The 25399-nt window shown below is 48.4% G+C and overlaps 1 protein-coding gene across 4 annotated transcripts in view; it reads left to right on the top strand.

Annotated features, from left to right (window-relative positions):
* Nucleotides 1-25399, top strand: part of LOC139325249 (hexosaminidase D-like) — a 40898-nt gene that overhangs the window by 3056 nt on the left and 12443 nt on the right. The window contains exons 1-8 of one of the 4 annotated variants that reach the window (XM_070955048.1): nt 2463-2544; nt 11926-12021; nt 14101-14344; nt 17912-18021; nt 19134-19221; nt 20890-21054; nt 24657-24840; nt 25270-25341. In XM_070955048.1, the coding sequence (XP_070811149.1) occupies nt 11927-12021; nt 14101-14344; nt 17912-18021; nt 19134-19221; nt 20890-21054; nt 24657-24840; nt 25270-25341 (958 nt within the window). In that variant the 5' untranslated portion in view covers nt 2463-2544; nt 11926. Of the gene's footprint in view, nt 1-2462; nt 2545-2751; nt 2959-11616; nt 12022-14100; nt 14345-17911; nt 18022-19133; nt 19222-20889; nt 21055-24656; nt 24841-25269; nt 25342-25399 lie in introns of those variants that run through there. The other 3 variants (XM_070955049.1, XM_070955050.1, XM_070955051.1) reach the window with 3 other exon arrangements.

Genomic DNA, 25399 nt, shown 5'->3' with positions numbered 1-25399 from the left:
TAAAGTTTTCATCTGGCAAGATTCTATCTCTTAGTGCGACCAAAGAAAGAACTAAACTCTGGCTGGATTGTTCTGTGTCGTTCTTGGGCTGCATCGCCAAGCAATCCCTGAGAGATCATAGAACATAGGATAACAGAGTTGGAAGGGACCTTGGAGGTCTTCTAGTCCAACCTCCTGCTTGAGCAGGAGACCCTTTGTCATTTCAGACAAATTATTGTCCGGTCTCCTTTTGAAAGCCTCCAGCAACCACAACTTCTGAAGGCAAGCCGTTCCGTTGATTGATTATTCTCACCATTATGAAATTTCTTCTTAGTTCCAGGTTGCTTCTCTCCTTGGTTAGTTTCCATCCATTTTTCTTGTTTTGCCTTCTGGTGCTTTGGAGAATAAGTTGACCTTCTCCTCTTCTTTGTGGCAGCCCCTCAAATACTGGAAGACTGCTACCATGTCACCCCTAGTCCTTCTTTTCTCTAAACTGGCCATAATCAATTCCTGCAACCGTTCTTCATATGTTTTTGTCTCCAGGCCATTAATCATCTTAGCTGCTTTTCTTTGCACATTTTCCAAAGACTCAACATCTTTTTTGTAATGTGGTGACCAAAACTGGATGCAGGTGTGGTCTTACTAAGGCTTTATAAAGTTAGTACTAATACTTCACATGGTTTTGCTTCTATCCCTCTGTTTATATAACCTTCAGCATGGGAGTCTCCAACCTTGACAACTTGTGGACTGTGCTGGCTGGGGAATTCTGGGAGTTGAAGTCCACAAGTCTTAACCTTGTCAAGACTGAAGACCCCTGTTTCAGCACATTTCTCCTCAGGATGTGATGTTTCTCCTTTTGCCCCAGAGCTAAAACTGAAACCTGGGAACGGATTGTTCACCAGTCCCCTCACATATATTGAAATACAGCTATCATGTCACCCTTTGCCCTTTTCACTAGATTAATTTTTTATTTATTTATTTAATTTGTATACCACCCTTCTCCAAGAGGACTCAATAAATTAAATTAAATGAATAAAAGAAGCAGAGAAGTCTAGACAATCAGCAGAGTCATGCTTTCCTTGAGATCATCCATCGGGCCAATTACTGCAATCCCAACCTGTAGCTGCCTTGACATCAATCTGTAAATTAGCCTTCTTCCAGGCCTGCCCACAACTGAAAATAATTGAAATAATTGAAAAGCCAACTCTGTTAAATTTATAGGTCTATAGTTCATATTTCTTAATCACTCATCTCCGTCAAGTTTTACTACAATGTTAGCTGAACATAGTGTTTCTGAAATCGTACATACATATCAAACTGAGAAAGATGCAAGACAACTGCAGGTTTATGATAGGTGCATTCATAATAAAAAGGCAATGATAGTATTTTTAGCTATGACAATTTGGAACGGACCTTCCTTTTAGAGACAAAATGAAAACCCTGGCTGGAGAGGGAGGAAGGGGAGAGAGAGAGTGAGTGTGTATTTACACACACACACACTCCAGCTGGGTTTTTCTGAGGGAATCAGTTTACCAAGATACATGTTGATAGTGGTAAGAACAAATGTTCCCCAATATTGGGGAAAAGTAAATCTTTGGCCACAATACCAGAGCAAAATCAGAAAAAAAAAAAATGCAGCAATGACAAACCTGACTGTGTACATTGGTAACAGAAGTTTAACCAAGTTAAAACCAAGTTTAAACATTTCGAATGGAGCTTCTCAGAAAAAGACACAGGAGACACAACAAGGAAAAGAGGCAACGGTTTAATGTAAGGGTCCCCAATCTTGGCGACTTTAAGACTTGTGGACTCCAACTCCCAGAATTCCCCAGCCAGGAAAGCTTGAATGGCTAGAAGCAGTAACCTACATCTTCAAAGCAAAATGCAAATAATCCGAGTATCGATTGGGAACAATGGAAGGGGAAGGAGAAACCGTGCTGGTCGAAGCATTTCTTTACATTGCAAGTTTGAATTCGATTTCCTACGTTGCTTAAAGCGCTTTTAGGCATCTATATTTTTATATTACTGAATGCATATAATAAAATATCCCCGCACTCACGGAGGAACCGAACTGGCTGCAAGAGGTCGGCCAAATCGGGGGAGGGTCCCGTGTCGCTGCCCGGAAGGGGGTCGGGGTCTGGACATACTAGCCCGTCCCGCGTGGACTTCCCTGGACTGGGGCAGCCTTGGGGGCAGCCCGCTCGCCCCGATCCTGCGCTCCCCCCGGCTGGATTCCATGGGGCTCAGCTGACGGGGCGAGCCTGGGGCCGGGGGGCTTTGGGCCAAGGCAGGACGGAGCCGATCCCCGGGGCTGCTCAGCCTGGAAGAGGTCGAGCTCGGGGGCTGCCGCTGGGCGGGGAGGCTCAGCCGAGCCAGCCCGCGCCCCCTCCTCCTCCTCCGGGCCAGTCCAGCCGGGGGCGCGGACTCTGCCGGACTAGCGGCTCTTCGTGCCGCCTTCCAGGGCGGGGCGGGGGCTGCTTCTGCCTGCCTGCTCCGCCCTCGAGCCGGCTCCCGCCGCAGCGCCGACCAAGCCCGGGAAGCGGAGCTGCACCTGCACCGGCTCAGGTAGGGCTGCGGATTCGCGGGGGCGTCGGTTGGCGGGCCGGGTCCTCCCGAGGGGGGCTGGCAGGCTGATCAGCGGGGCATCCGAGGGGCGCGCCCGCCAAAGGGGAGAAGCGCCGGGGGGCGGCCAGTTGCGCGGGGAAGCCCGGGGAAGGCGGCACGTCCCTGGCTTCTAACGGCCCTGGAGGCGGGGGCGGCGTGCTGGTGGAATCCCCGGAGGCGAACCGGCGCAGAGGCGCGGCGGCGGCGGCCTCCTCCTCCTCCTCCTCTCTCGCCGCGGCGCCTCTTTCTGGGACTTGCCGTTCTGCGTGGCGTTAGGCGCCCCCGGGCTCCCTGCTGGCGATCCTGGCGCACGCTGGCAGCCTAGGCTGTTCCCCGCGCGGCGCCCTGGTTGCGGCTCTCCACGGCCGGCTGCAGGTGAGCCGCCCGGGAGGTGGGCGCCGGAAGGGGGGGGATCCTTTCGGGAGATGCCCGCGGCTCCGCATCCCGTGGTGGTTGGAGGGTCCCGTGGGGCGGCCCCCTCCCCACCCCAGCGGCCGCCTGGAGCGTCTAGAGCCGCCCTCCCTGCGCCACCTGGGCAGCGCCAGGGGATGGGGATGGGGTGGGGCGAGGGCCGCCTGAGCTTGCTCCCTTGGCCAGCCCGGGTCGGAGTGGGCTTCTTGGGGTGGGGCAGGTGGGGAGGGGGCCGCGTGCGCCGAAAGGGCCGCCCCTGCGGATCCCCCGGGGCTTCGCTGGCCGCAGGATTTGCTTTTGCTGAGCCATTCAGACGTCTTCTAGGACGCGCAGGAGCCGCGGCTTTTCCCCTCCCTTCCTTGTGGGTCGGATGCTCAGCATCCTCATCGCCCACCTGCTCGACCGGTTAACCCGAGAGCTGATGACTTTTACCCAGGTGAACCAGCAGCTCCCGAGCCGGCCTTAGCCGTTCCTGGCTAGCGTGTGGGGGACGGGACCGGGGTTCTTAATATAGGCCATGCGGTATAAGCAAGCTTGGAGCCGGTTCTGCGGCTCTCCCCGCCCGGGGAAGTCTGGTTTTCTTCCCCCTTTCTGCCTCTTTTCCTCTTGGCGGAGCAGAAACGCTGCCCGAGGGGAAGGCTCTTCTCCAGCTGCGGGGCTGAAGCCTTGCACCACAATGTGGGCCAAGGATTGGTGCACCTGCCGGTCCTTGCCTGCTTCTGGCCAACCTTCATGATGCACGGAGAAGGCGGAACTGGCTTTTGGGGCTACCCATCTGGGCCTGGAGGAGAGTCCCTGGGCACCTATGAACATGGTGGCAACATGGGGTGATTTCTGAAGATCTGGGGCTGATTTAACAGACGCTGATTCACCTGTACAGGTGCTCCATCACTGGAAGTTTTCAAAAATGGACTGGACAACCATTTTTTTATTGGGATGGTACAGAGTCTCCTGCCTTGGGGGGGTGGTTGGACTAGAAGACCTCTGAGAACCCTTCCAGCTCTGTGATTCTATGTTCTAATGTGACTCAACAGTAAACATGCTAAACTCACTTTACAAAACCTGTTTAAGTAGCATGGCTACCCAAATAAACAAATAGCAATAGCACTTAGACTTATGTACCGCTTCACAGCGCTTTGCAGCCTTCTCTAAGCGGTTTACAGAGTCAGCCTCTTTCCCCTAACAATCTGGGTCCTCATTTGACCCACCTCGGAAGCATGGAAGGCTGAGTCAGCCCTGAGCCTGGTGAGATTCAAACTGCCAAATTGCAGGCAAATCGCATCATGCCCAGTTCGCACAAGAGGCTAAGAGAAGTAAGTAGTAGGTTGCCATAGCAGATCCGAGCCCAACTCTTTCCAGCCCATCTATCATATCTATCTACTTTCTATTTTCTATCTGTCTATATCATTATCTATCTACTGTCTATCTTCTATCTATCTATCTATCTATCTATCTATCTATCTATCTATCTATCTGCCCCGTTTTCCCCAAAATAAGACATCCCCTGATAATAATCCCAATTGGTCTTTTGAGCGCATGGCAATAAGGCCAAGCGTTTATTTCAGGGTTCAAAAAAAAAAAATAAGACAGGGTCTTATTTTCAGGAAAACACAGTAGCGCTTGAATTGATAGCCATAATTGGGGTCCAAATTTTTGTTGCTAAGTCAGACAATGGTTAAGTGATTTTACAACCTTTTTGCCATGGCTGTTGTGGTTGACGGTTGTTAACTGAATCACTGCAGTTGTTAAGTGAATCACGTGGTCATTGAGTGAATCAAGCTTCCCCCATTAGATTTTGTTTGTTGGAAACTGGATGCGAAGCTCTCCAATGGCAGTCATGTGACCTCAGGAGGCTGCAACCACCCAAAATGTATGCCAGTTGCCCAGTGCCTGAATTTTGATCACCAGTGACCCTGGGGAGGGTGTAACCTTCATAACTGTGAGGACCGGTCATAAGTTATTTTATTCAGTGCCGTTGTAACTTTGAACGGTCACTAAATGAATGGTTGCAAGTCAAGGACTACCTTACATTGGGCAAAGCCATCATGTAGCTTGTTTGTCCTCGGTTTATTATGTTGTGCTGCTCATCCAGCCACTGTGATGTGCAAATAGTGGTGTATTGTGTATGTCAATCAGACATCATCAGTTGGCTTGGCGTTATATGCATGTTCACCTTTGGGTACACGTGGACCCCGTCTGGGCTGCTCGTTGATTCTCCTGATGTTGAGCACTTTCATGTACTCAGCTTCCCAGGGGACCCCTCTCTGCTCCCCCCTCACTGCAAGGGGCCCAAATTCCCACCAACTTCCCTTGGACAGATTTCCTGTGCAAGAGAGCAGGTGGAGAAGGGGATGGGTGGGTAGCTGCCCCTCCCTTCTGAGACCTTCTGAGACACTTATGGAACCTAGAACTGAAGATCTTCGGGGTGCCTTCAGGGCTCTGTCTGCTTTCTTCACCAACAATAAAGAGGGAACACAACCGAGTCGAGAGGGTGCAAATGCCCTTTGCCAGTTTAACTTCAGTTCCAGTAAAAAGCAAGCCCTTTGCTGGGCCACATGCCACCCGGAGGTTGAAATTGCAGGGAAAGGACTAGTTCAGGGGTCTGCAACCTTAAACACACAAAGAGCCATTTGGACCCTTTTCCCACAGAAAAGAACACCGGGAACCACAAAACCCTACCCGTGCTTGGCTATTTTTTGAGCGGCCACAAAACTAGCCTATGTAGTTGAATTAAACGTTCTGTTTTCTTCTGAAACTCTTCTTTTCTTGGATTTATCCATGGTTGGCCTACCGGGGGTTGAAAAGCTCAATAAATCGCGTGCTGGTGGGGGTTGCACATTGGCGGTTGTGATGCATATTTTGAGTGACAGGGAGCCACAACAGAGGGGTGAAAGAGCCACATGCGGCTCCAGAGCCGCAGGCTGCTGACCCCTGGACTAGTTCATTGAAAACAGGGGAAAGGATTTCCTGACGGAGGCAGCTTTCAACAGGTGCAGTGATAGGCTGCCTCATGTGGTCCCCTTCTTTGCCGGCAGTCTTCAAACATAGCTACCTGTCCAAAATGCATCACGGAGGGTGTGGACTCAGTGACCTTTGAGATTCCTTCAAAATCTGTGATGCTGTGCAAACGGCTCCCAGCTGCTTCAAAAGTTTGCCTAAGCTATCATCGGCTGCCTTAATTGTGATTTCTTCCTTCCTGCATTGGTTGTAGCAAAACAGGAAATGCCTCTTTTCTTCATATTTTGGGATTAGCAAAACCTGATCACCTTGCCCGGCTAGTGATACCGCATGCAAAAGACTAACTTTCTTGAGCCCATTGGTAAACAAGATAAAAACACATTATTTTCATCTCAACAAGGATGGCCTTGGCCAGAGGTGGGTTTCAGCAGGTTCTGACCAGTTCTGGAGAACCGGTAGCGGAAATTTTGAGTAGTTCGGGGAACCGGTAGTAAAAATTCTGACTGGCCCCACCCCCATCTATTCTCTGCCTCCCGAGTCCCAGGTAATCGGTAGGAAATGGGGATTTTGCAGTAACCTTCTCCTGGAGTGGGGAGGGAATGGAGATTTTACAGTATCCTTCCCCTGCCACGCCCACCAAGCCACACCCACAGAACCGGTAGTAAAAAAATTTGAAACCCATTACTGGCCTTGGCCCAAAGCATCTATGAAGTTTACCTTTTCTCAGGCCCATGAGAACCAAACAGTGACATGAGCACAGAGAGGAGGAAGGGAGTCAAGCTATTTTCCAAAGCACCCGAAGGCCAGACAAGGAACAATGGATGGAAACTGACCAAGGAGAGATTCATCCTGGAAATGAGGAGGAATTTTCTGACAGTGAGAGCAATCAATCCAGGGAACAGAAGTTGCCTTCGGAAATTGTGGGAGCTTCATCACAGGAGGCTTTCGAGAAGAGACTGGACTGCCACCTGTCATAAATGGTGTAGGGCAGGGGTGAAATGTAAAATTCATTTCAATACCCGTTCTGTGGGCGTGGCTTGGTGTGGTGGGGTGTAATATGACTGGGTGGGCATGGCCAACTTTTTTTAAAAAAAAAACTTTTCAAAGCATTTTTTCTAATGCTTTGAAAAGCCTCTGCCGATCAGGCAAGTCATCTGGGATCGTCAAAAAGGCTTTTTAAAAAATACCTCTCTGCCGATCAGGCAACTCAGCTGGGATCGTTAGAGACTTTTTAAAGCATTTTTTTTACCACCTCTTCGGCCAAGAGGTTGCAGAAAAAAATGCTCTGAAAAGCCTCTGATGATCCCAGCTGAGCTGCGCGATCATCAGAGGCTTTTTTTTTTTACTTTTAAAAGCATTTTATCGTTGGAAGAGGTTGTAGAAAAATGCTTTTAAAAGTAAAAAAAAAAAAGCGGCTCAGCTGGGGATGGTGGGGGAGGCGCACAGGGATTTTTGCTACCGGTTCTCCGAACCACCCACCGCCATCGCTACCGGATCGGGCAATTGGTCCGAACCGGGAGCATTTCATCCCTGGTGTAGGGTCTCCTGCTTAAGCAGGGGGCTAGACTAGATGACCTCTAAGGTCCTTTCCAACCCTGTTAATCTGTTAATAAGAGAAATGACCACAGAAAGAAAGTGCCCTTAGATTGACCATCTTCTGTATCCCCCTAAAAGTTTATGGTAGCTTGACAGCTCAGCCACCGTCTTCCATTGCTGGTTCAACTTCTCGGATTACTACTGGAGAGCCCACCTGTGCAAAAAAAAAACAAGCTTGGGGTGCTGCCTCTTGTATTCAGCTGGTTGGCAACCAAGGAAAGCAAAAAATGATGCCCAGCAGAGTCTGGGAATTGACGGAAACCGTACTAGCTGCGTATTGGTTTTGCAAGCATGTTTAGTCTACACCGGCCTTGGCAATTTCAAGATGGGTGTACTTCAACTCCCAGAATTCCCCAGCCAGCATGGGTAAGAGCCGTGATAGCGCAGTGGTTGGAATGCAGCATTGCAGGCTGACTCTGCCCACAGCCGGGAGCTTGATCCTGACCTGTTCAGGGTTGACCCAACCTTCCATCCTTCCGAGGTCAGTAAAATGAGGAGCCAGATTGTTGGGGATAATGTGTGACATTGTAAACCAGGTGTGTCAAACTCGATTTCATTGAGGACCGCATTAGGGTTGTGTTTGACCTCGGGAGAGAGGGTGGTGGTGGCCAGGTTGGGCGTGGCCAGCTCGACGTCACTCATGTTGGGGGTGCCAGTAGTGGCCCAAACGCTCTGCCAGCGAAAACGGGCTCCCAAGGTCTGTTTTCGGCTGCAGCGGCCTCCTGCAACCCCCATGAGCTCCATTTTCACTGGCAGAGACACCGCAGGCTGGTCCTTTCACTATTTCCAGGGTGGCCCTGTAGGCCAGATCAAAGCACCACGTTGGCTGGATCCCTGTTGTAAACCATTCAGAGAGTGCTGCAAAGTTTTATGGAGTGGTAGATAAGTCTTAAGTACTATTGCTATATTCAAGTTACTAAGGCTGTTGCTGTACTACACAGTCAACAGCAAAACAACAACCATATACAACCTTAAAACTGCTCCGCCTGTAAAATCACTCTCGGATTCCTCCCGAGATTTCATTCCAGCCCAAATCCAAATTTTCTTCTGCGAGACCTTAGTCAAGAGGTCTTCAAACATGGCAGGTTTAAGACTTGTGGATTTCAACTCCCAGCTGGCTGGAGAATTCTGGAAGTTGAAGTCCACAAGTCTTAAAGCTGCCAAGAGTTGAAGACCTCTGCCTTAGTCTATTATCTGAAATTATTTGACAGAAGTTCCAGAATGCAGTTTTTATTTGGGGTTTTGAAAGCAAATCTATGTTTTGTTTTGTGCACATGGCTGGTTCCTGCATCACTGAGACATCCTGAACGTGGCACTTCCGGGGTTTTGGAGTGTTAACTGGGTTTAAATTGGATTTAGCCTGGCTTTACAAAGAGGAGGTTCTGGCTCACATCAGGACTGGAGGAAAAGGATTTTTATGCAGCGTTCTCCTCTGGAAGAATGGCTAAGCTCATGTTTTCCATAACAGTTTCTTCATTTATTCTTTCCCCCCCTCCTCCCCAAATGGACAAATGCAATGGGATCAGTGGTGGGTTTCAATTTTTTTTACTATCAGTTCTGTGGGTGTGGCTTGGGCGTGGCTTGGTGGGCATGGCAGGGGAAGGATACTGTAAAGTCTCCATTCCCTCCCCACTCCATTCCCTCACTCTCTGAACTACTCAAAATTTCCGCTACTGGTTCTCCAGAACTGGTCAGAACCTGCTGAAACCCACCTCCGAATGGGATGATATGATTATCATGATATTACTGCTATTTTCCATTATAGCATAATATTTTTATAATCACAATATCCCATTGCATTTGTCCATTTGGGGAAAAGAAGTTTTTGCAATCTGAAGCTTCTGGAATGTCTTGGAGAATGTGTATAATTGAGATTGATTGAATATCGATCCATTAGTTGGAATAGAAATTGACTGACTTGGACTGCCATCCAAGACTGACAATAGACTGTAAACAACAGAGAGAATGTGACTAAATAAACCTTTTAAAAAAAGGTGATTGTTTCGCTTAACTAGATAAACTCATAAATTCAGCAAACAACGATAAACTTTGGGCACACTCTAGATTCAGAGGCAGCGAAGGCTCTGCTGCTGGCAAAGTTCACGAGGCAAAGCAGGAGGAGTTGCCCGAGTCAGGAAATCGTCAGGGAAGGAGGGCACAGGATTTTGCAGCTGGTAGCTGTTTCAACACCAGGCATCACTCAGGCACAACCTGGCTAGGAAAAGCATGGTGGGCACCGATCAGCCGGAAACCCCCCCACCCTCGGCCTCTGCAAGGTGCATCTCAGAGTTCCTGCTCGCTCTGGTACCCATCGTCCCCTCTGAGTCCCAGGTTGAAATCTTGAGCTTTGATTTGCCACCGTGGCTCTCGTTGCTCTTCCGGATATTATGGATTCAATAGCTGGGTTTGCTTTGTGCTCAGTTATCGATTCATGTTCTGTTGTGTGGTTTGATTGCTAAGATCTGTTGACCTAGGAAGGGGTTGGAATGCAGTAAGGAGGAGAAAATGGAGGCTGAAACTGCTGCTTACTTGTAAATCAGGAGAAAGCAAAGTCAGGTTCCTTCTTAACCATCCAAATTTGTAGAGTATAGCTCTAGTTTATGCCTTGCAGTTAAGAGTTCTTTTCCTGTGGATTAAGCTAGTTTGAGTTCTGAAGTCAGACTTAAGCCACCTGGGTGAGGGGTAGGGGTTGGGCCAGAAATTATCATTCTAAACAGCACTTTATGAAAAATAATTCAATTACGGCCTACATGATTAAAATAGCAGCAGTGACTTAAATACCTCAAGGAAACACTCTTATTATTTATATTTCCATAAAAATAGCGGGATATGCCGGTAATATTTTGCAGCATTTTTTCTGCCAAAGCTCACGCAATACCAAATGAGAGGTCTGGTCTCTCAAACGAGGAGGTGGTGAGTTCTAGTCCTGCCTTAGGCATGAAAGCCGGCTGGGTGACTTTGGGCCAGTCGCTTCCTCTCAGCCCAATTCACCTCACCAGGTTGTTGCGGTGGGGAAAATAGGAGGAGAAAGACGTGCTGGGATATGTTTGCCACCTATTGTATATATATAAAAAAAACAATAAAGGCAGGATATTAAATGCATGTGCAGGTATGTAGGTACCTGGAGGTCTTTTAGGTGCCCCCAGCAAAAATCACAACCAAATGAAGATTTCGGAGCTCAGGAATAGCAGCATGTCTACACTTACGAGAACCAGTTTGGTTTAGCGCAGGGGTGTCAAACTCAGTTTCATTGAGGGCCGCATCAGGGCTGTGGTTGACCTCAGGGGGTTGGGGTAGGCGTGGCCGACTGGGTGGATGCAGCCGACTTGACGCCACTCCCCAAACTGCTGGCATGTTTCCTCTTCGCATTGGGTAGACTGGGCCGAAGCCACGCTGGCCCAATCTTTCCTCTTTGCATTGGGTAGGCCAGGATGGCCCCGTGGGCCGGATCCAACCACATTGCGGGCTGGATTTGACCCATGGGCCTTGAATTTGAGACGCCTGGTATAGTAGTTAAGGCAGAAGGCTAGAAACTGGGAGACTGTGAGTTCTATTCCCATCTTAGCCACGAAAGCTGGCTGGTTGACCTTGGGCGAGTCATACTCTCAACCCAATTCATAGGATTATTGTTGTGGGTGGAAAAGGAGAAAGATATATTAGATATGTTTGCTGCCTTGGATTATTTGTAAAAATAATAAATTGTTGTTGTTAGTTGGGAAGTCGTGTCCAACCCATCACGATCCCATGGACAACGTTCCTCCAGGCCTTCCTGTCCTCTACCATCCTCTGGAGTCCATTTAAGCTCACGCCTATTGCTTCAGTGACTCCATCCAGCCACCTCCTTCTCTGCCCTCCCCTTCTTCTTTTGCCCTCCATCGTTCCCAGCATTAGGCTCTTCTCCAGGGAGTCCTTCCTTCTCATTAGGTGGCCAAAGCATTTGAGTTTCCTCTTCAGGATCTGGCCTTCTAAAGAGCAGTCAGGGTTGATCTCCTCTAGGACTGACTGGTTTGATCGCCTTGCAGTCCAAGGGACAAATAATAAATACAGAGTATAAATAAGTAAGTATGTAAGTAAGTAAATCAATAAGTAAGAGAAGTCATGGAGAAGCTCCCACACAGTCCTCAGGTCTCCAGTAGGGATCAGATCCAGTAGTTCACTCTTTGGGATGGTGCCTTTTCTTGACTTTGCCAGCCAGCCCCAACGTCATCTCTGTGGGCTGTGATCCACTCGCCCATATGGGAGTTGCAGTTCAAGATATATCTGTAAAGAGCACCTGGCGGGGAAGGTTGACTTCTGTGCCAGGATCCTTGGCTGACCTTGAGTAGGCCTCCTGGTCAATCCTTGGGGTTTCACCTTTGTTCCCCTTCTCTTTGGCAGGATGGCACTTCACCGCAGCCAGAAGCTGAACCTGCTGCGTCTTGCGGTCCTCCTGACAGTGGCACTGGCTGGCATCAAGTTCTTCTTCCGGGACAGGTTGGTGCTGGGTGTTGGAGGGCGCCGACTTTTCCTGCGGCCTCTGCGATCTCTGGGTGGAATGAATTTTATCAGCCCTTCCAGATGGTCTCCCTTTTGGCTGATTTCCTAGTTGTGACAAACGAAGCAAAAAATTATATCTGTTATCCAGACGTATGCTTATAATATTTTAGATTTTATACTTCATATTTTATATTTTTAAACTTTTGTGGGTTTTTTTTTAATTAAAATGAAATGTGAATGTGCCATACGATTAAAAAAAACAACTCTTTGGGGTTTGGGTCTGCATAACGTTGAGGAGGTCCTAAGGAAGGATCCTTCCAACCTAGAACCAAGTAGAAATTTCCTGACAGTGAGAGCAATCAACCAGTGGAACAGAAGTTGCCTTCAGAAGTTGTGGGTGCTCCATCACTGGAGGCTTTCAAGAGGAGACTGGACAGCCACTTGTCAGAAATGGTGTAGTAGGCCTTATTGATAATGTCCTCATTATTCTGCTAACCCAGTTCATATTCCAATTTTGATTAGAAATTTCAATACCCAGTTCTTTTGCCCAATTCTCTTTCATTACCATTTGTGAATTATTATCAAAGTTAATAATTTTATAAATTTTGCTAACTAATCCCTTTGGCCCTATTTCATCTTTTATTATTCGAGATGTCAAGTTTTCAAATTCCGTTTCCTTTCTACTCTCATCATTCCTTTCTTTACATTTCCTATTCCATTTATTCATTTGAATTCTTTCGAACCAATTAATATTTAATTTTCCATAAATTTCCTCTTTCCTCATTTCATTTTCTGTAAATTTCAACCATTCACTAATTGTTTCCATTTTCTCTTCTATTATAATCCTCTCTCTGTTACTATTTAATTTCATTGGGCAATTCTCTTTCAGTTTACCTAAATACAATACGTCTGGTATTAATTTTTTTGCTACTCTGTCCCAATTTTTAGTCAAACTATTCAACCAATAATTACAAATTTTAACCTTACCTTTAAAATTTTCCAAAAACCATTCGTAACCAAACTTCTTTATTTCCTTCATTTCCAAACTACCCCATGGTAGGCTGGGGAATTCTGGGAGTTGAAGTCCACACTTCTTCAAGTGGCCAAGTTTTAGAAACGCCTGGCGTCTACCTGCCCAGCATGGCTATGAGGAAACTGAGGAGTACAGAGAGTCCTCGACTTACAACCATTTGTTTAGTGACCCTTCAAAGTTACAATGGCATTAGAAAAAGTGACATGACCACTTTTTACACTTTTAACTGCTACAGCTTCCCCAATGATCAAGTGATCAAAATTCAGAGGCCGGCAATTTAGGTATATTTATGATGGTCTCAGTGTTATGTGGATCACCTTTTGTGACCTCTGACAAAGTCAACGAGGAAGCCAGATCTGCTTAACAACCATATTAGTAACGTAACAACTGTGGCAAGAGAGATTGTAAAATAGGGCAAAAAAAACTCACTTAACTTTCTTAGGTTGCAATGGGAAATTTGGGCTCAGTTGAAGTCGTAAGTCAAGGACTTACCTGTATGCACACTCTTTCCAAACTAGCCAGGTCTGTTTGCACATTTTGCACATGGCAAGAGGCTCCTGCTGCCTAAATTGTGTCCTTGCCCAACTCTGAATAGCCCAGGTTCCTGGGCAGTGGTGAAATCTGACCAGTTTGCCAACGGTTCGCTGGCTGCACATGTGCAGTGCACACCAAATGCGCACTGCCTGTATGTGCATGTGCACCAAATGCACATTGTATGCGCATGCACACCACACATGAAACACATGCTGCACACACATGCATGCGCAGTATGTGCCAAATGCGTGCTTCGCGTGGAAAAAGGAAGCTTGGGAAAGTAAGTAGAACAGCGAGAGGGGGGGAACAGCTGTGCCGCGCAATTTAGATTCATTAGAAAGCAGGATTTCCTACTAAGAACTGGTAGCTTTTTTTTACTACCAGTTTGCCCGAACCGGTAGTTTTTATCACTACCGGTTCGCCTGAACCGATGCGAACTGGTAGCATTTCACCCCTGCTCCTGGGGTATTTTTCCTGGCCCTGAGCCTCCTCTCTGTTCCTTGTTGCAGCTTTACACTGGACCAGCGCAGGGAAGTTAGCCGGGAAAGCCACTTCTGGGGCAAAGCTCAGGATGTGAAACAGCCAGGCAACAACCAGGCTCGATCGTTGGGGCATTCGGATCACCAGGCAGCAGCCGGAGTCTCTGGCCCAGAGTTGAAGAAACCGCCCCACCGGGACTTCAGCTCTACGCAGATGCGGTTGGTCCATCTGGACCTCAAAGGGGCAGCTCCTAAAGTATCCTACCTGGAGCAGGTGAGTTGCAATGTGAGCGGGACCCCAGGGAGGTGGGATTGTAAGTGGTGAAATGTAAAATTTGTTACTACCGGTTCAGTGGGTTGGTGGTGGTGGGTTAATGTGACTGGGTGGGCGTGGCCAACTTTTTTTTTTTTTACTGTAAAAGCATTTTTTTCTACAACCTTAAGAGGTTGCAGAAAAAAATGCTTTTAAAAGCCTCTGACGATCAGGCAACTCAGCTGGGATTGTTGGAGGCTTCTTGAAATGTATTGGCTGGATCAAGGACGATGGACAATGCGAAGATCATGTAATTAACCGTTTATTAACAACAGCTGGGCTAACTGCCACAGCTATAACTAAAACTGCTTGGAACTCTGCCTGACAGCTCTTATAAAGCCAGCTGTCAGGCGGCTTAACCAATCAACGAACAGAACGTTACTTTAACCAATCAACGAACAGAATGTTACTTCCTACTTCAGCAGACTTAATACATTGCACCTCTAAAAGCATTTTTTTCTACAACCTCTTCAGCCGAAGAGGTTGTAGAAAAAAAAAGCCTTTAAAAGCCTCTGACGATCCCAGAGCCATGCGATCATCAGAGGCTTTTTTTTTTACTTTTAAAAGCATTTTTTCGGCCGAAGAGGTTGTAGAAAAGATGCTTTTAAAAGTTAAAAAAAAAGCCTCTGATGATCGTGCAGCTCAGCTGGGCATAGGGGGTGGGGACAGGGATTTTTGCTACCAGTTCTCCAAACCACCCGCCGTCATCACTACCGGATCGGGCGATCCAGTCCGAACCGGGAGCATTTCACCCCTGATTGTATCTAACCCTCATTTCCAAGTACCTAAGATAGTGATGGTGAACCTTTTGGGCTCCGTGTGCCAAAACATCAGAAAATGTCTAACGTGACTCTTCTGGTATGTCCCTCCCACAACAAACCCCCCCCCCCAATTCTTTACATATTTATTTATTTTTTAAAAAATACAGTTCAATCATATATGGTGCTATCTATTACATAAAGAAATTCAAATAATTACAAAAATGCAATACAAGTAAAACAAAGTCATTTTTGGAGTAGCGCTTTCAAGAATAATTGTTTTCAGCTGTTGGTGAGCCCTATTGTGTCACCAAAACATGGCTTGTCACGCATGTCATAGGTTTGCCATCCCCTTTCTAAGAACCACTTGTTCTACAGACAGTTGTTTTGTGGCCCTTTGTGACACAAAAAGCTTTGTGTGTGTAATTTGCTTGGATTTTTTTTTTTTTGTTGTTAATTCACTACCCTCACGATAGACATGCATTTAGAAACACACGCCTCTTCCCATAATAATAATAATCTAGTTATGTCAGTCTTTAAAGGAAACAAAAATCTTACACCTGAAAGATCTACACCTGTAGAGCTATGAAACAATTGCAATTGTTTTAATTCCCAAGAACTCACTTTCAAGCAAGGTTAGAGTGCAGGAAAAAGAGAAAACTCACGGTGACTCATGTTTAAGCATGTCCATATCTGGTTTCATTCTTTCCTGGAGTGAGCAAGTCTTCCTGTACCAGTCAGGTTTGTCTGTTTATCAGATGAATGTTTCACCTTTAAGGAGCGATTTTGGGTTCTCCTAGCCTTTAAAAAGGTGGGAAGTGGTTCTGAGAGGAAAAAGTTTAAGAAACGCTGCTCTAGATGAAAGAGTGAAGAGACTGATCTAGGCAGCCTTGAACCATGAACTGAAATAAATATGGTGGAATTTAACAGAGAAATGTAAAAGTTCCAGGGATGGGATTCATCCGCTTCGGACAGGTTCGTGCGAACCGGATGTTAATTTTAATCTGGTTCACCGAACTGATAGTTACAAGGACTGGCTGACCCTGCCCACCCCGCCCTTTCCTTCCCAGGAGTCTCCACGCAGCCTGTTTTGGATGTGCAGGGCCTGCGCAGCGGCTCTGGGAGGGCGAAAAACAGGCCTGTCAGAAGTCCGAAAATAGGCCCGTTTCCAGCCTCCAGAGTCCGGGATAGGCTGTTTTCGAGGAAAGCCCCCAGAGTCTGGGGAGGGTGAAAACGCCCCTCCCCCTGGTGCAGGAGCTGAGTAGGCCACACCCACCATGGCCACGCCCACCCAGCAACTGGGCAGGGAACCGGTTGCTAAAATTTCTGAATCCTACCTCTGAAAAGTTCTATGCTGCATGTGCAGAGGAAAATGGTAAGGTGCACATTTGGGATAGGAAAGAGCTGGGTTGAGGGCAGTGGAAAGGATCCGAGTGTCCTCCAATGCAGGAGCCAGGAATGTGATGCAGCTACTCAAAAGTCTAGTGAAAAGAAAGTCTAGGGGTGATAGGATAGCAGTGTTCCAATATTTGAGCTGCCACAAAGAAGATCCACCTATTTTCCAAAGCACCAGAAGGCAAGACAAGAAGCAATGGATGGAAACTAATCAAGGAGAGAAGCAACCTGGAATTAAGGAGAAATTTCCTAAGTGTAAAGTAAGAAAGCCTCCAGTGATGAAGCTCCCACAACTTCCGAAGGCAACTTCTGTTCCATGGGTTGATTGTTCTCACTGTCAGAAAATTCCTCCTTATTTCCAGGTTGAATCTCTCGTTGATCAGTTTCTATCCATTATTCCTTGTCTGGCCTTTGGGTGCCTTGGAAAATAGCTTGACCCCACTCCTCTCTGGGGCAGCCCCTCAAATATTGGAAGACTGCTATCCTGTCTCCCCTGGTCCTTCTCTTCACTAGACTAGCCATGCCCAGTTCCTGCAACCGTTCTTCATATGTTTTAGCCTCCAGCCCCCTAATCATCTTGGTTGCTCTTCTCTGCATTCTTTCCAAAGTCTCAACATCTTTTTTATAGCATGGTGACCAAAACTGGATGCAGTATTCTAGGTGTGTTCTTACTAAGGCTTTATCAAGTGGTATTAGTACCTCACTTGATTGTATCCCTCTGTTAATGCAACTTAGCATTTCATTGGCTTTTTTGGATGCCACTGCACACTGCTGGCTCATATTTAGCTGGTTAGCCACTAAGACTCCAAGATCCCTCTCGTCAGCTTCTATTTCGTCGTTTGCAGGGAAACAGAAGCTCACGAAAGAAACACCATGGAGATCTGACCTGGGGCGACGGCGTGGGTGCCAGCAGAGAGGGCTTTGCATGCCACCTGTGGCACGCTTGCCGTAGGTTCACTATCACAGGTCTATGCAGTCACATGGACTAGAGGCATCGTTATAAGACACTTTGGTATACGTTTGTTAGTTTTGCATCCAGGAGTAAATTCTCCTTCTCTTTGGCAATGGAGCTGCTGGGTGTGTGGGATGAAAGTATCCAGCCACCGAAGCTGCATCTGTTGAATGGCCTGAAAACGGCTTCTGGGATCCATTGCGAGCTGAGTGGTTGCAAGAGGGGAAGCTGAGAAGTTGCCAGTTGGGCCAAAGGTCTCCTGCCAGTGGCCGGGATTCCTTGTGCCCTGGGCTTGCTAGTTGGGGGTGAACGGAAACGGCCTCCCCTCTTCCCTCCCTGCTGGATTCTGCTTCCTCCCCACCTATCCCCCACCCCCGGTGCTGAGCTGCTCTGACAGTCCTTGTGTGTCCTCCTCCTGCACAGATCTTCCCACTCTTCTCCAAGATGGGGGCCAACGGGGTCCTGATCGAGTACGAAGACATGTTTCCCTTCAAGGGAGAACTGGAGATCCTCAGGTCTCCCTATGCTTACAGGTAAGGCCAACTGGAGGGCTTTGGCAAGGGCTGGGGAGAGATGGAGGAGCTAGGCCAGGTGTGGCTCTAGCCCTCTAAGGCAGGGGTCTCCAACCTTGGCAACTTTAAGACTTGTGGACTTCAACTCCCAGAGTTCCTCAGAACTCTGGGAGTTGAAGTCCACAAGTCTTAAAGTTGCCAAGGTTGGAGACCCCTGCCCTAAGGAAGTAAAGATCCTCAAGCTCAGAAACGGTTCGTGCGGTGTGCCTAGAGTAGCCGAAATGGGGTGGGGTGGGGTGGAGAAGGGGAACCCAGAGCTCATCTGCCATGTTCTCAGCGGTGTGCGGGCATCGGCGTTTCACAATGGTCTGTGCAATCACCGAGTTGGTTTAATGAGTAGCCAGAAAGCCAATAGGCCATTCCTTCGGTTGATTCAAGGGGGGGTGAAGGGTGGGGGAGGAATCTATTTGTTCTTTACTGCAAGGTGGTGGTGGGGGGCATGTCACATGCATCCAGCCAGCACCCTTTCAGGGCTGCCTGCATTTCGAGATGGGATCTGCATGTGTGTGTATTTTTTTTATGGATTTGAGAAGGATTTTAAAGAGCAAAGTAAGAACAGTGACAGAGTTGGAAGGGACCTCGGAGGTCATGTAGTCCAACCCCCTGCTCAGGCAGGAGACCTGTGCTAGGGATTCGAACCGCCGAACTGCCGATCTTTCTGATCGACAAGCTCAGCATCGTAGCCACCGAGCATGGGGTCTCCCCTCCCATCTCTTTAAAAAAAAAACTGGCTCACCTCTGCAGGACCCCTTAGCAAAACCTGGCCTGTCCGTGGTTAGCAAGTGGCTCTCTTTCTGTATCCCTTTTGCAAATGGAAGTGGTGCCCCCCCTCCTGTCCTCCCTTCACCCCCGTTTCCTTCCTGGGTCCACATTCATGGGCCGCTTTGAATATCCTGAGCTTTTCATGGATTTGTGCAGGAGCAGGAGATTGGGTTTCTGACGTGCTGCCCAAGGCCAGAGCTTCTCATTGAGATGGGCAAAGCAGTCCCTTTGGGTGGTCTTAGCAGGCCCCCTCCATCGCCTCTCGTCCCTGCTGGGATCCAGTGCTGACTGCTGTTTTTCTCTCTTGACAGCGAAGAAGACATCGCGAAGATCCAGGAGCTGGCAGGCCTCAATAAATTGGAAATAATCCCGTTAGTGCAGACTTTCGGGCACGTGGAGGTAGGAGCTGCCGGCTGTCTTTAATTTGTCCCCCGTGCACTTTTGAGGAATGGCCTCTCTGGTTTTGCACACATACCGTGGTCCCACTCTTTGATGTTTGCACGTGAGGCTTGAGTTGAATGGGCTCCAGCTGAGACAAGGGGGACACGCAGCTGTGGCTCAACCGTGGCCAACAAATTGTTCTGGCATTTCAACAACACACTGAAGTTGTCGACAGAATTAATCCTCTGTGGTTTTGTGCAATCCATCCAACCATCAACTCAACCGAATAGGCTGGGCTTGCATAATATGCCCCAGCTACAAAATATAAACCAGGCTAACTTGAACTCAGTTTGAACTCAGTTTGTTTAAATTGCCATGGTTTTGTGACAGTAGGTTTCATAAGTCACATTCTCTGATTTCATGTGCTGATTTTCATTTGGTAGTCTTTCCCCTCTACCTCTTGTTCCTCAGAATTAGTTGTGAGCCATTCAGGGCCGAAGTGAAAATCACACTGTACAAAATCTACGAGATACGCTGGCCGCGGGGGCAGGTAAAATAGGCTCAACAAAAAGCATATGTGCTGTTTAATAAAATTTGCTAGTTGGAAAAGGTGCTAGAAGACCCCTGAATTCTGCCCAATAGAGTCATAAACCAAAGAGGAGGCCTACCCCAGGGTGGGCTGCTGGGGGTTCGCAGGGGTTCAGGAGAACTCTAACTAAGATTCTGTGCAGTTCGGAGAATCCCCAAATCCCACTCCTGGCTGGCCCCGCCCACCCCTCCCCTATGTCTGCATGGCAAGCCAAACCTGCGGCTTGCAGCATTTGTAGCATTTCTAGGTTGCAGAGTTCCACCGGAGCAGATAGCGATGCAAACCATTGGCTGCGTGAACTGGGTGGGTGTTGTGGCCCGCCAGCGGCCTGTGCGGATCGTGGCTGATCCTGATGAGGAGGAGGCTGGTGTGGTGTCGCGCCAGCAGCCAGTGCAGCCGGCACTCACGTCGGACAGCGAGGAGGCTGAAGAGGATGTGATGCCAGAGGCAGAGACTCAGCCAGGGCCTTCAGAACCTCCAGAGGTTCCTTCAAGTGGAGAGAGCGAAGTGGAGGAGCCTCTCCTCAATGCTCGGGCACGCAAGGTTGCCAAAAGGCAGGAGTGGCTACTCAGGAGGAGGAGGTCTACTCAAGAGTAGGGCTTGAGGATAATTGGCCACTCACTTAGCCTATTTAAGTCACACGCCATTAGTAACTTTCTTGCTAGAAACAACTTGTAATTATCAACAGAGCATTTTTGGAAAAGTCTTATCTTGCTTTCTGGGCTGGTTGCCAACCTTTGCTGGACTTTGGTTTATTCTTGCTACTTAATGAATTTGATAAGGACTGTTGGTGTGTGTCTATATCCTCGGGAATCCGGAGCTGGGGCAGAACAGTGGGTCAGGGGATCCACACACCTGTTCTCCCCAGATTGTTCTGGTTGCACCACAAAGTTAGTTGTTCAACCTCCTGTCTATATACAGATTCATCGTTGTCTCAAATGAGACCAACTTAAATTAATAACAATCTTATGGTGGGCTGGTATCTTTTCTAGCCTTGAATGCAAGCCTTGTCTCCCATGAGCGCCATACTGGCCTCATCCCCAGGTCCACTTCTCCAAGGCATGGCCAACAGCTCGCTCGCTCTTTCTTTTTTGCAGTTCATCTTGAAGCATGAGAAGTACCAGCATCTGCGCGAGGTGGAGCGTTTCCCCAACAGCTTCAACCCCCACCTGCCAGAGACCCTGGCCCTCCTGAAGGCCCTGCTCATCCAGGTCCTCAGCAAGCACCCCCACTCCAGTTGGGTACACATCGGGGCCGATGAGGTACATAGAGGGAGAGAGTCGGCTGCCCTCTCTCTTTGGAACTGTATTTCTGTAGAAACAATTTGGTGGAGGAAGCAGTTTACCATTCATTTGAGTTAGTTGCTAAAAGAATGGCCCTGCAAGCATGAAAGTTTGATCCCATTGGTTGGTGCAATGTACGGTCGATGCCCCAAACCCAACCTTATTCTCTGTGTTAACCTCATGCCTCAAGATCATGTTGCCAACATTTTCTGTGGCAAGTTTAAGCTACGGACTATAAGACGCACCCTTTTTTGGGGGAGGAAAACAAGGGGGGGGGGAAATCTGCCTCTGCCTCCCAGCAATTTGCCTCCTTGCAGCAAACCGCAAACAGCTTGTTTCAGTTTCAGCTTCAGCACATCCTGATTAACACAAGCAGCTGATTGTCGGTTGGATCGGCCTCCCAACTATCAGTTGTTTCAGGCTGCAGGGATTGCCATAACCTAACCTCTGTGTACCCCATTTTCCGCCCGTTCTGGGTGGCAGGGATCAGAATGGGCGGAAAATATGCGCGCTGAGGCCGAAAATGGGGCACACAGAGGCCAAAAATGGGATGCAGAGGCCAAAAATGGGGTGCGTGGAGGCAGCAATAGGCAATGGCAATCCCTGCAGCCTGAAACAGCTGATGTTCTGGAGGCCTATCCAACCAACAATCAGCTGCTTGTGCTAATCAGTTCTGTGCTGAAGCTGAAACTGAAAACAGGCTGTTTGCTGCAAGGAGGCAAATTGCTGGAAGGCAGATGCCAAAGGGTGGGGGTCGGCTGGTGGGTGGGGCTACATGCGGTGTATAAGACGCACCCAAATTTTCACCCTCTTTTAGGGGGGAAAAAGTGCGTCTTATATTCCAGTAACTCCAGAAAACGTATGTGGGACTCAAATGTATCTATTTTAATTTGATTCGGAGCTCCCTACCCCCTCGTCCCCTCAGATCCTTCATCCCAGCCTGCCTGGGGCCACAGTTGTGCGTGGGAATCTCAAATGGATTGAAAGCAGCTAAACCTTTCAGGGCAACAAGACACGTCCTCCTCTCTGTTAATACTGTGTTTTCCCAAAAATACGACCTACCCCGAAAATAAGTCCTAGCCTGATTTTTTATGGGGTGGGCCTAATTATAAGCCCTATCCCAAAAATAAGCCCTAGTGAAGGGGGTGGGCATGGCCAGCACAGGAGGCAGCCCTTCCCTTCCCCGGTCACATCATGGCTGCCGGGCCCCTTAACCGAGGCCCGCAGATCAGCTGATCCAGCGAGGGCCAGGAGTTCTGTCTCTTATTTATTTATTTATATATTTATTACATGAATTTATATGCCGCCATTCTCCCGAAGGACTCAGGGTGGCGAACACAAGTTAAGAAACAATAAAATACAATAAAATACAATAAAATAATTTAATCCAAATAATTAATTAGTAGTAAATAATAAAGCCCGGAATCAGTCTCAGCCTATTTGTTTGAAAAGCCAAGTCTTCAAGTCCCGACGGACCTTGGACCCTGTCTTATTTTCGGGGAAACACGGTAACTTTGGGGAGGTTGGACATCCATCTGTCTGAAATGATATAGGATTTCCTGCCTGAGTATTGGACTAGAACAGGGATGGGCAAATGTGGCTCTTTTACAACCTGTGGACTTCAACTCCCAGAATTCCTGAGACAGCTTGGCTGCCTCAGGAATTCTGGGAGTTGAAGTCCACAGGTTGTAAAAGAGCCACATTTGTCCACCCCTGGACTAGAAGACCTCCAAGTTCCCTTCCAACTCTTCTGTTCTGTTTTGTTATTCCCAGCTCTTTTCCCCATTCAGGATCCTTAGAAAGAACTTGCTTCTTTCTCGCCCACTAAATGACAGATTTTCTGCCTCTTGCTTTCAAGGGATGTTTTTCTCCAGCAGCCCTTCGGGGAATTAGGCACGTAGCGAAGCAGCACATAACATTTTCCACCGTTCTGTGTCACACACGGACAAGGTTTTGCTGGCATTCTAACAGATCTTCCTTTTGTGTGCACACGCGGATATATGGAATCTGCTTTTGTCATTACAGAAGATCATTCAAAAACATTCTCTGGGAGGTTAGAATCAGATTTAACAGAGCCACAAAAAAAAAAAAAAAGGAGGAAACTCCATATTTCTAAGAAAGTTTCTTTTAAAGGGCTGATTCCTACTTTTTTAAAAAAAATTTTGCAACTTTAGCAATTTCGAGAACATTTGGGAACCAAGACATGCTTATTTTATCAGCCTGCTGTTAGCATTAGCTGTGATTAGTTAGAAAAGTGTTCCAAGTTACACATGGACCTGCCTCTCACTAAAGTTAGCCTCTTCGATGTGTTAAAAACAACAGTTGGGTATATCTGTACTTCTGTGTTTCCAAGTTAATCATTCCCCCAAGCATTGATAGGCATTTATTCAATGACTTGTTTGACATTTCCGAACAGGAAACTGGAAGCATGAGGAGGCTTGGTAGCCATGGTCTTGGGTTGTAGACGAGGGTATGAAGTGAGAATACACTATGCCTTTTGGTAGCCGTTTGGTTAATGGTTCTCACTGTTAAGAAATTTCTCCTTAGTTCTAGGTTGCTTTTCTTCTTTGATTTGGGAACTTCTGTCTGGAAAGCTGTCAGGGTTCTAAGTAACAGACCTAACTCAAACAAAACTCTGAGGCCTGAGTGTTCCTCAAACAACATGGCATATTGGCACAGTTCTAAAGTCCTGTGGTTTTCCCCACCCAAATTAAAAGTAAATGTTCTCCCCCCTCCCTGCCCTTTACATGTCCATCACATGGTCCTATCGGGTCACAGTCCAAGTATCAGTTAGTTAGTTCCAGTCCACGCCTTCCCAACACCTGGTGAGAGTGTCCTTGGTTCCCATAAGAAAGAATTTTATTTTGGCTACAACTCCCCAGCTATCTCTATTCTTTCCCTCCCGTTCCCACAGCTCCAACCAGCCCAGCTGTGGCAGCCCTGATGATGCTCCAAAATGGCTTCAGGGTTGACAACAGCCCATCTTTCTCAAGTACAGGTCAGGGGTGGGCTGCTGGGGGTTCACAGGGGTTTGGAAGAACCTCTAGCTAAGATTCTGTGCAGTTCAGAGAACCTCCAAATCCCACTCCTGGCTGGCCCCTCCCCTCCCCTCCCCTCCCAGGAGTCCCCATGCGGCCTGTTTTGGATGCAGGTAAGTGCAGGGCGTGCACGGAGGCCTGGGGAGGGCGGAAGTTCAGGAAGGCCAGAAACGGGCCTCCAGAGGCCCTCCGGAGCCTGGGGAGGCCGTTTTTACCTTCCCGGAGGCTCGAGGAAAGCCTCCTGAGCCCGGGGAGGGCAAAAACACACACACACCGATGTGGTGCAGGAGGCCGACTAGGCCACGCCCACTGTGGCCACGCCCACCCAGCAACCGGGCAGAGAACCCCTTGCTAAAATTTTTGAAGCCCACCCCTGGTGCAGGTGGAACCCCCTCCACCTTTCATCCCATTTCAAAACGATCGATTAGGATGGTTGCTCCAGCCACTATGAAAGGGCAGAGCCTGCTGGAGAAAACAGCCCCCCTCCCCTCTCAGCCCCCCCTCGCCACTCCGCACTGTTCAGACACCTCTTTGGCCCTGCAGGTCTTCCACTTGGGCGAAGGGCTGGATTCCAAGAACTGGATGAGTCGCAACGGAGGCGATACGGGGAAGATGTACCTGAACCACATCCGGGAGGTGGTGCAGTTCATCGTCAGCCAGCCGTGGGGGCTGCAGGTGCTGCTCTGGGACGACATGCTGCGGAAGGTTGGCGTCGCAGCCATCCAAGGTCAGTGCCATCCGCCGGGACTTTCCTGGGCTGTCACTGGCATCGGCCTGCCCGTCTTGCAGCGGTCTTCCTTGGGACTGTCCCTGCACACCTGGGCGGTGGGGTGAGGTCCATGGCTGTGATTGGCTGAGCTGCACTTATGTCAGCCAAACATTGGGGGAGGCTGGACAGGGTTGGTCATAGAGAAGAGCAGGAGAGAGAGACCATCACAGGCACGAAGCAGCTCAGTCATTCAAGAGAAGCAGGGGGAAGATGGAGTGGGCAGAGGAGAGACCCCAGTGCCGGGAGAAGCTGCAAAGGGAAGTTGGCCCCTTGATGTGAACTCACCCACTCGATCCCCGGCTGCAGGGCTTTCGTTCTTCATTCAGGGTTATGGACTTGGAGAAGTCACCTGTGAATCTCACCCAAGGACTGACTGATGTCTTTCAGATTCCGGCATTGCCAAACACGCGTCTCCCGTCCTGTGGTTTTACGCTCCAGACTTCGATACGCAGCAAATAGGTTGGCTTCCCATCGTCTCTTTTCTGTCATGTCTTTGCAGGGCGTGTAGGGAGGTTAA

This window comes from Pituophis catenifer, unplaced genomic scaffold (genome assembly GCF_029215685.1).
Source record: "Pituophis catenifer annectens isolate HBS135680 unplaced genomic scaffold, rPitCat1.0.hap2 SCAF_16, whole genome shotgun sequence".
In the NCBI taxonomy this organism is placed as follows: domain Eukaryota; kingdom Metazoa; phylum Chordata; class Lepidosauria; order Squamata; family Colubridae; genus Pituophis; species Pituophis catenifer.
This window is presented reverse-complemented; position numbering and strand designations above follow the sequence as displayed.